The sequence below is a fragment of the Phaethon aethereus genome (genome assembly GCF_964289735.1).
Source record: "Phaethon aethereus genome assembly, chromosome: 5".
NCBI lineage: Eukaryota > Metazoa > Chordata > Aves > Phaethontiformes > Phaethontidae > Phaethon > Phaethon aethereus.
The window spans coordinates 14113227-14124515 of NC_138579.1; the positions used below are offsets into that span (position 1 = coordinate 14113227).

At 41.7% G+C, this 11289-nt stretch overlaps 1 protein-coding gene across 1 annotated transcript in view; it reads right to left on the reverse strand.

Annotated features, from left to right (window-relative positions):
- DLK1 (delta like non-canonical Notch ligand 1) overlaps window positions 1-8160 on the reverse strand; it is a 33850-nt gene extending 25690 nt beyond the window's left edge. The window contains exons 1-4 of the mRNA XM_082000026.1: window positions 7798-8160; window positions 6855-6918; window positions 6279-6409; window positions 1578-1719 (exon numbers count right to left, since the gene is read on the reverse strand). Coding sequence (XP_081856152.1) covers window positions 1578-1719; window positions 6279-6409; window positions 6855-6918; window positions 7798-7867 — 407 coding nt within the window. The 5' untranslated portion in view covers window positions 7868-8160. The remainder of the gene's footprint in view (window positions 1-1577; window positions 1720-6278; window positions 6410-6854; window positions 6919-7797) is intronic.
- Window positions 8161-11289: the final 3129 nt, after the last annotated feature.

Sequence of the window (11289 nt, forward strand, 5' to 3'; positions counted from 1 at the left end):
TATCTCATCTTTTTCCCTGTCCTTTGTCACTGTTTCCCCCCACATGCAATAAAGGATAGAGATTCTCTTTAGCCCACCTTCTGTTGCGAATGTATTTGTATAAACATTTTTTATTGTCTTTTATGGCAGTAGCCAGGTTAAGTTCTAGTTGGGCTTTGGCCCTTCTAATTTTCTCCCTGCATAGCCTTACAACATCCTTGCAGTCCTCCTGAGTTGCCTGCCCCTTCTCCCAAAGTTCATAAACTCTCCTTTTTTTCCTGAGTTCCAGCCAAAGCTCTCTCTTCAGCCAGGCTGGTCTTCTTTCCCACCAGCTCATCTTTCTGCACGTGGAGATGGCCTGCTCCTGTGTCTTTATGATTTCCTTCTTGAAGAATGTCCAGCCTTCCTGGACTCCTTTGCCCTTCAGGACTACCTCCCAAGGGACTCTGTCAACCAGTCTCCTAAGCAGGCCAAAGGCTGCCCTCCCGAAGTCCAAGGTAGCGGTTCTGCTGACTCCTATCCTTACTTCTTCAAGAATCAAACACTCTATCATGATTGCTATGCCCAAGACAGCCTCCAACCATCACATCACCCACAAGTCCTTCTCTGTTCACAAACAACAGGTCCAGTGGAGCATGTTCCCTAGTTGGCTTACTCACTACCTGTGTCAGGAAGTTACCTTGCACACAGTCTGGGAACCTCCTAGACTGTTTCCTCTCTGCTGTATTGTATTTCCAGCAGACATCTGCTAAGTTGAAGTCCCCCACGAGAACAAGAGCTAGCAATTGTTGAGACTTCTCCCTGCCGCTTATAGAATATTTTGTCTGCCTCTTCATTCTGGTTGATTGGTCTATAACGATATTTGCCTTGTTGACCTTCCCCCTGATTCTCACCCATAAACACTCAACTTTATCATCACCATCATTAAACTCAAGACAACCAAAACACCCCTTAATATACAGGGCTACCGCCTCTCCTTCCTTGTCTATCCCTTCTGATGAGTTTATAGCCATCTGTTGCAGTACTGCAGTTGTGCAAGTCATCCCACCATGCTTCCATGATTGCAACTATATCACAGTTTTCCTGCTGCACAATGGCTTCCAGCTCTTCCTGTTTGTTGCCCATGCTGCGTGCCCTGTTCTGGTGGAAGTGAGATTATCTCCTTCAGTAAACTATGGACATACCATTACATGTCAGTTAAGAAAATGACAAGCTGGTGGGCTAGATGTTTTTGTGCAGACAGCTTGTGTGTTGGCTACTATTCTTTTTACTGTATATACAATTACCTCTCACTAGAGGTTGAGAACACAGGACAGGAGGTTACTTGAAGTTTGTCTACAAAAATCATGGAAAGGCATACATTTGCCACAAAAAAATGTGCAGATTATAATTTTTAGTATTCAAATTATGCACACAAACTCATGGTGATAACCTGTAAATCTTTACAATATGAACAGATCAGATTTGTAAAGTTTGATAAAGTAACTAGCAGAAGCATTATATATCTTAGCACAGAGATATTTCCACTTAGCAAAGAATTCTGAATAATAGTCATGAGGACTGTGGTTTTTAAATTCATTACAGAAATCAATATTTACCCATTAATAATGCAGGGTCCTTTTTTGAGATGGCAGTTTTTTCCTGTAAATCCCTGGGCACACAGACAAATATATCCTCCATCACCAGTCTCTATGCACGTTGAGTTATTAGTACAGGGCTTTGCTGAACATGGGTGAATATCTGTGTAAAAAAAAAAATACAGGGCTCAATTAATCTAACAAGAGTCAGTAAATAGTATATAATACTTCAAATAAAATATAGCTTTAACGGTCCTTCATCCTGCATTTCATAAATTCTGATTTATTCCTCCCTCTGTTAAAATGGAGTTCAGATTGTTCAACTGTTGCAAGCATTTTCAGCTTGTTTCTCCCTTCCTAGCTCCCACTTGTAAAATACGTTTGAATTGTTCCAGTATTATCAATAAAATACTAGGAGAAAGAACTATGTAGTCTAGTCATCCTTTCATAACCTTGGCTTCTCCACGAGCAGAATTCTGATAAAGCAATCAGGAACAGGGAATTCTCAGCACTCCCTGCCCAAGAGCCTATCATTATGTGCTTATGAACAAACATTTAATAATAACAGAGATCAGCAAGTTACAAAAGTCTCTCAAAATTTCATCTTTTGGCTGGGCTGCATCCAACCCTTACATAACTGTACCAGAAGAGAGAGCTGTACGACGTCTGGACCCAAAGTCACACATCTCATTTTCTTTACAATTTCCCTGCTGAGCCACTTCCCACTCAAATGATTACTGATTTTTTAAAATAATTAAAAATAAATAAACAAACAAGTGCATATTTTAGCCAGCAAATGGAGCAGCTGCAGAGAAGTGCTGACTGCAAGTTATCTGATGCCTTGCGCACTCATGCGCACACATACACTTTCTAAGAAGATGAAAAGGGATTTAAGGGCATTTATACTTTACTCCCCACAACATAACATGGAAGTTAGATGATATCATAAGGTGCTACAAAATTTTAACCATAGCAAAATATTTCAACAACCTTAACTTTCAAATACAATCTTCCTTGGATAAGAGGCTCTATTTTCTAATCTATTAAGCCTAGTCTCATTGCAAGACAACCACTTTGCATGCGCTTTGAGTGTAAGCTCCATTTCTCACAAGGACCAAAATAACCTTGAATACTTTTTGGAGCAGTGTTGTTTGCCACCTATTTTCACAGGCTTTAAAGGCAGCTACTAAAGCATGATGCAGGAGCAAGGAAACTCTCTGAAATATGTATGGATAGGTATGTGTGTGTGTTTATATACATATACACATACATTACTGTCAGTAGTTTTGTGTCAAAGATTAAATTTTAAAACCCAACTTAAAAGCTTGACGGAACATATCCTTCTAAAGTATTTCCATGGTTTAACCAGCACAAATATAAATACATAAATAACCCCTATTAGCCCATTTCCTCTATTTTGTCTAGTTTACCTGTCAAAAGGCCAAAACCCAAGTGATTTACTTGCTTCAAGTGATAACGGAGTCTGAGATGAGAATTCAGAAACAGGACGGTACACTTACACAGGTATTACGAATGGCCACAACTATATTGCCAATAAATTAATTAACATTTGCATAAAACTAAGTTGGCATGCTGCAGCACATGAAGCAGTCACTACGTGTTATTATGAGGAAGGCACACTCAGTAGTAGGCTATGTCACAGCAGAATTTGTAGACCCTGTCTCATGCATGCCTACCACGGCCGTCAGAGGCTCCACCTGTACGCTCTTTGGTGAGAGCTTACCAAAAAGGGTCCTTGAAAAAGCAGTCGCCTGACAGTATATTCCGAACTCACACCACACGTTGGCTTTTTAGTCAAATTGAGGCTACGATTCAAGCAGGAGGTCAGGGGCACACTAACATGACTGTGCAGGCACAGCCAGAGATGACAAGATGACAGAGATGACTGATCTGATATAGCAAGGTGGATCAGATACTCCAACTGAGCTGTCATTTTTTCCTGGAAATAAATTGACTAAACTGGTTTTCCCTTTGTTATATTCAGTGTTTTATGTGGTACTTGCTCCTGTGCAGTGCATTTCAAACAGCCACAGAGGGAAAACCTGTGCGGTGCAGCCTGGTTCCAGGTGTTCATACACCTGATTTCGAGGCTGTGTTTCCGCAGGATGAGAAGATGCCACGGCATTCAGTTAGGCAGGCTGGTGCACTCCACTGCAAAGAGGTTAACAAATATCAACTCATAGATTTCTTTAAGTGCCATGTCTGTCCATGTGAATGCAATAATAGCCATAAATGACACCACTGGTCCTGGCCTACATGTTTACAGTGGATCAAGCCTGACCTGTCACCTGCACACCTATAAATTACTGGGAAGGTCATTCTTGACCTGAACTGAGAACCAGGTTGCCCATAGTGAAAACAACAGCTACACAGTCAGAGACATTAGCAAACCACTTGATGACCTAAAACTACTGCAGAAAAGAACTTCCATGATCCAAGCCAGGGAGACCGTACACTGACTTTTCTAGAAAATAGAAAGAGAGGTAACACCACCATTCCAGATCATCCTTCTTCCTCCCATGCTTTGCAAGCAAATAAGCTACTGAGACTACATCTATATTTTACAAACATTCCAGGTGTTTACATTAATGGCCAGAGGAACTTCAGACACTCCCAGTTTTCCATTCCCAGTTTTGCCATCCTTGTGGGTTGGCATTTGCTCACAGCTGCTAACATTAAAACAGTGGCTATGCCTGGCAAACATGATACTTTCTATAGCAGCAAAAAGGAAGAATTTCAAGAGAATGCCAAAACTGCTTTGCTCATGATCCTTCACCAATCTCCACAGAAACAATACAAATGTAGCTTCCTAAAATGCCTTATCTGATTATACATCTGAAGCTAAAAAATCTCCAGTAACTAAAAAATGGCACTTCTCACGCCTGTGAGAAAAATATCAACTGTGGCCTGCTCTCTTCGGACACAAAAATTCAGTATTAGAAGAGAGAGGCAAGGAGTCTGGTACTTTATGGTAAGAAATTGATGAGTTTGTATTTCCATATTTAAAAAACAGTTATGTGTGTATGCCAGGGATCCCCAAAAGAGCAGGAGCTTTCAGAAGCCTTCCTTTTTCCTAACCTAATCAAGTTTCATTTAGTGGTACCTGTTAATGAGTTATAGCAGTCTGTAATGACTTTATATAGACAGAAAACTGACACCAACTTTTTGCCAGAGGGTGAAGAGATCGGTGGCTGAGCAATTAATCCATTTGAGGTTTCAGTGCTTTATTGGGTCAGGATAACAATTTGTAGCAACCTTCCAGCACCAAGAAAAGGAGGACATCCTCTTGATCCCTTGTGGCCAAACAATGCATTTAGAGTAGGTAAATCCACTGAGATGAAAGACTGTCAACATAACATGTCCCTGCAGATCAAAAGATGGTTATTTCTTTTTGGATGAATGTTCTTGGCACCTCTTCATGGCAATCGAGATTCAAATTGTCAAAGAAGACTCTGAGGTGACTCTGAGTGTTGAGAGAAATAATAGTTTCTCAACTTAAGCAAGGGATACCTTTTTTTGTATTATAGAACTACCTTAATGAATGTGTTAATATAATATTCTTCCATAAATATATGGGTACAGTTTCCAAAGCATTGTTTTGCATCCTGAGTACCATTTGCAACAGGGAAAGGTTGTAAGGCTCAGAACCGCAGAGATATTTAAGCACCCAGAAATTCAGCTGGGCACTTCATATGGCTTTTAAAAGTATGTCCAGCTTCAAAAATGTAATATTGTCTTACAGGAATCTTTAGGTGTGAAGATGGTACCTTTAAAAACCTGGTCCTTTGGAGTTATTGACAAGCAATAGAACTGAACCGCCTAAGGTGGCAGTGGCGCATCATTCTGTCTACTTTTAGAAACCTGTGGTTGTAGATCACAGGCAACAGAGGAACCCATTCCTCCTCGCTACCTGTAATAAGAATCTAGGTGGCTGTCTCAGGTACAAACTGAAGAGTTGTCTAGAACAATGTGGGCCAAACAGGCGCATCCTCCTGGATGCTCATGCAGTTTTGGACCCCTCAGATCTCCTTAGCTCAGCATTTGCCTGTGTCAGCCAAAATAAATGAGCTCAGCAAAGGCCAATTCTTCAGCTTGCTTATGCTAAGCTGGCTCATTCTCACTGGCAAGGGGTGAGAGAGTGCACACACGAGCTGTGCTTATCCCTCAGATCTGAGAGGGAAGTGGCAGCCTGTTCAGACGGACCTTTTTCTCAGTTATATTAATGCTACTCCACTGAATCATCACTGGGTTAAGTAAAGGAAGAAATAAGCACAATGTTTTCCTTTTCAAGAAGTATTATGCACACATCTTTCTGAACAGAAAGCAGCATATATACAATGTGTCAGGTAAATATTTCAAATGGTTTAATATATACAGGACGACTTGTATTTTTATAAAAAAAGGCTTATATGACAACAAGCAAACAGTTATCTCCTGGCCTTGTCCACGATAATCAATGTTTAAAATAGAATGATGAATTTACGATTCGCTCGCATGTACACTCAGTTAAAAAAGATACTGCATGCTTCTGCCTAAATTATTATAAGAGGTCCAGGTTTATGTGCTGCTGCCCAGAATCCTCTTATTAACTGGCACTAACATTCAATAAAATGAGTTATCCAGAAGGACTTTTGCATGTCTCCAGCACCAGATGGGGCTGTTTCACCTCACTTGCTCAGGGGTAGGAAAGGATGTGCAAACCTATATCACAGAGGCTGCCAACCCATCCCTCCTCACAGATGCACTGCCAGGGCTTGGCACAGCTGCCGTGCAAACACCCAGGGAAAGGAACACACTGAGTACAAAGAGCACCCTGCCAACCGGGTTGACACCTGAAAGAGATAAAAGACAAGATAGAGGCATAGTTTATTTTTAATAAACATAATTACAAGGATGTTCTCCTTTTAGAGGCACAACAAATAAACTTTTGGATACAAAATTGGACTATGCAGCACATGTGAACAAAAAGATACTATCAATGCTTCTGGGATACTAGAAGCAGTTTATGTGAAGAAAACAGTTTCGTTTTGTGAGAAAATAATAAATAAATGCTAAGCAATGTAAAGACTTTTGTTACTGGAAAAAGTAGACTAAAAAGGCACCTAGATGTCTATGCTCTGTGCTTCCAGTTACTGTATCCTAATAGAGTGCTGTTTCATTACAGTTCCATATTTTCAGAGGGCAAATCATTTCAGCTTCTGTCTATTTTACCAGGACTATGAATTATTGAAGCTATACATTCCTGTTCTAATAGCCCTGTCTGACAGATCTTTTTACCTGCATTCATCGGGAAATTCACAAAATCCGTTCTCGGGGTGGCAGCCAGTTTTACAGTTCACGACTGGAAGAAGAGATTTAAAATATCAAACCAGAAAAATCAGCATTCAGAAAAAAAATCATATCATGTCCTATGCACATTACTAATGTTTTAAAAGAACCCAGACCTCACAATGTTCTGATTTTTTTTTCTTCAAATACATGTTTTTTTGCAACATAAAATTTTAAATGAACTTAATCTAGAGCATGTTACAGAGTGTTCCTATAGGATAAGTGAAATGACATAAAGAATTAACTGCAAAAGAATAAAGTCACTTTAGCATACACAAAGTGTACGTAATATCATTATACACTACTTTAAAAGGGAAATTTCAGAACAGATCCATGTATGTCATTTCACAACATGCCGTTCCGAATGCATTGTTTCAGAACTACTCGAAACACAAAAGTACCTTCAGTCAGAAAAGAAATTCCATTTAAAACAACTTACACGTAGTAGTGTTGAATTCATTTCAACCCTACGTCGGATGAAAAAATAAAAATCACCATTTTCATTAAATCGTGCATGAATAACTTAAGTTCAGGAGAAGAGGTCTCAGTCACATTTTTTTGCTTGTTTCAAGTGCGTGCATCAAGCAATGCTCCTCCGAAATACCACCCTTAGCCACTGACATCCTACGCCAACGCCAGGAGAAATGCCCTCGGTCGGACGCAAAGGAAAAGCTTCCGAAGACCACCAGCACCCCCGGCCGGAGCCAGCGCTGGGGAGGGCTTCGCCCGCAGGGGACTGCAGGGGGGCTCCCGCCGCCGCTCTCCACCCTGCCTCGGCGAACTCCCAAAACTTTCCCAACTCGCCTCCCCTCACTGCGCCGCTGCCCGCGGCCAACGCCGGCGTGTCCGCGGCTCGCCGCCCTCCTCCAGCGCTCCCCGCGGCCGGCCTTACCTGGGGCTGCGGGGAGGACGAGGGGCAGCAGGCAGCAGCAGCCGATGAGCCCGGCGGCGCGCAGCCCCATGGCCGGCGCCGCTCCGCGCTCCTCCGCGGAGGACGCGCAGCTTCCTCGCCGGGCGGCGGACGGCCGGGAAGGCGGCGCCCCCCGCCCGCAGCGCCGCCGGGCTCCGGCGCGACGGGGCGGGAGGAGGGAGGGAGGGAGGCAGGGGAGGGCTGCCCGCCTCCTCCCGGCCCTCCTGCCCTCGACCCGCAGGCAGGGGACCTGCCCGCCGGGCCAGACAACCCCTGCCTAACTCTGCCCCTGCGAGTCCGCTCGCCTGCGCGGGGGCGGAGGGGGGAGCCGGGCGCCTTGCGCACCCCGGCTTGTGCGGTCGCGGGAAAGGGGAGGAAATCTGGAAGGGAGCGGGAGAGGGGACGTCTGGCGGGGGTGTCTTAAGCACGCCTCTTATCTCGTTAAAACTTACTCCGACTGTCCACAAAGACCTAATTTGGGGCTTGTCTTCAGAAATCTGAAGACGTCTCTTTAGTCATTCACATCAGAGCTCCAACTTTTTCAGGAAAGACACCCGCAAACACACGGAAGGTAAAACATTTTATGTTTCTAAGGCTAAAAAGTGAAAAAACCCAAACTACCCCAAACGCTACCTTTAGTAGTCTTTTATACACTGAACAGATTAAGATGAAACATAAATTCCACCATAAGGCAATTTAAATTCTGAGTTTTATTCTGTGACTCTTTCTTCCTCTTTTCTTTTTCTTCTTCCTTTAAGCTGTCCCTTAGGGAAATAGACTGACTATTTCTTATTCTTTGTATTTTCTTGTTCATTGTTTTCTTCTTTTAAAGAAGAAAATCCTGTGTTTTAGGATTCCTAAGGGACCTGTTTTCTTCTGCTTGCTGATGTAGTGCTTTCTTCCACCAGACCTCATTTACCAATTTGTCTGTGTTTATGTGAAGCAACTAGAGATCCCTTTAATATGGTGAGAAAACTATACAACCATCTGCTTTTTCTCTAGAATCACAATGGGCTAATTCAAGATTACCTACCTGAAAATATACACACTGGAAAGCACACATTAGCTTCAGATAGCCCATTTACCGGTACATGAAGACAATGATGTCATTTAGGTTGAAGAAGTTTGCTTCTACTAATGCTGACTTTAGTTTTAACCAAGAAAGGGGGAAGTGAAAGACAGAAAAAGGAAAAGCAGAGAAGGGGGGGGGGGGGGATGTGTTTAAAAGATGGCACTTGGGAGTAAGGTGTGAGGCACACTGTTTCTTCAAAGCTCTCCAAAAGTTTTGGTATCTGAGATAATATGTGCCTATCTGACTCTATAGGCACAAATTGCCTCCGTGCCTTTTCTGCTTGTCTTGCTTTCCTTTTACTACTGCAGCATTACTTACTGTTTTGGAAAGGTTACTTTGCCGTCCCAGATTTAGCTGCAGCTCACCGGACGAAGCCTTGCTGGGGTATTGTGAATGGCACTCTAGAGAAGTGAAAATGTGGACTGGTAATGATGAGTCCTTCATCCTTACTCTGCTCTTCGGTGAGCCTGTGCTTTTCCAGGACAAACACCAGCGGCTCTTTGTTAGACCATTCACTTCGCTTTTATTCTGACTTTCTTTGTTATTTGTTTACACTCAGGTTGTCCTAGGTCCAGGGTTGCTTATTCCTCCCTTAGGTCATGAATTCTCTGCCTGGCGATGTAGAAGCCTTTTTATGTTAGACTTTTGTTTGCATTTTTTGACGAAGAGATAACCTGGGTAGTTTAAAAACCTGCAAATGTTCTGTGATTTCAGTGATATTCCTATAGTAGCCAGACCAGCTGGTCAAAGGAAGGTTCTAATCTTTCTGTCTTCTATCCTAGACAGCCGGCAGAAATTTCTCCTTGTATTATTTTTCCTTCAGATGTTAAGAGTAGAGAGTTTGCAGAATCCATAGGTTTTATCTGTATGTTCATCACTATCAAATAATCTGCTCTAATTTGCATTGTAAATATATACTAACATACGATGACTCGTTTCTTCTATTTTCTGAGTTAACTGTTGAACATCATCTGTGCTGTCCAAAACTGATATCTTATGAAAAAAAAATAATTGAGAAAACCTTATTCTCACAATCCTATATATGATATCTTATAATCATCATCGCCAACTTCAATTTTTGTAGTCTCTTTTTCTTGCTTGTTTCTCAGGCTTTTTACATTTTGCATAGGTACACTGTTAGGCAAAAATAATCTAGTTTTTAGAACAACTCTACTTTTTACTCTTCTGTGTCTCAAGGGTGTCTCTTGGGTTGCTGAAATTAGGACAAATCTCCATTTTCCCATCTCTCCCACTTACTTCAAGAGTCATCTAAACAAAACCTGCTAATTTTATTTCCAAGAGGTCAGAATCCTTTTTGTTAAAGTGGAGTCTATCCAACATAACCAGAATCTGTTGGCACAGAATCTTCCCAGAAACTCATCCAAAAATAATTTCAAAACAGAAATCCCAGTGTTCTGTAAATCCAGACTAATTCTCTTCTCTCCCCTCCTTCCACCTGAGCTAACCAAACAGCGAATAATTTTTTTCTTAACTTGTTTGCTGCCAAAATCACTCTGATCCAAATCTCCACAGTCTTCACAATAGTCCTTGGAAATTACAGTAATTGTGTTCTGGCAGATCTTAGTGATTTCTACTGAGAATAACCTTAATTTTTTTTTTTTTTTTTTTTTTGGTCTTTTCTGTAGAAAGTGAAGAACCTCATATAATTGTTGTCTGTGTATGGACATGGTTCAAGGTGGTAACAATTGTACTCACTTCTTCACCTAAAAATACTTGACTTGTGAGTACAGATTGTGGAGTGCTGGTCTACTGAGCTCCCAACAGTGTCATTCTTGGGAAACAGATTCATGGAAAGCCGGGGACCTTGGGAGATTTACTTTGGAACTTGTTGCAGGAATCAGAGGCATCAGGCCATCAATGATACTGACTGCAACAACTGAATCCAGAGAAAAGTCTTCTTGGATCCTTTTCCAAAAACTGAGATATTGTTATTTCATTTTTTCCAAGAAAATGGCACACAATAATCCTGCATTCTTAGATGGGAATAATGAATATGTTCAAGGAGTGAGCTACTGGAAAAAACAGACTGAGATTGAGAATTTAAACCTGGTAAGAACTTCCTTTTGTACATTGAGCGTAGAAACAGAGTTCTTCAACCTTCTGGTCAGCAGTGTGCAAACAACTTTGCAAAAGCTGTAAATGCAGGAGCAAGGAATCCTTGAAGTTCTGCCCTGTCTAGGAGTACTTATACTCCCAAGTGCCTGTTTATCTACTAATATAACTCCTTTTGACTTGAGAGAAGTTGAATCAAATTTTTATTTCACTATTGCAGCAATCTGGAGATCTGTATCAGTGACAAGAAACACAGCAAGTCATCAATATAACAGCTCCTAAAGGTCCCTGCAAACTCCTGGTAGCTAAAATCCTGAGGGTAACAATAG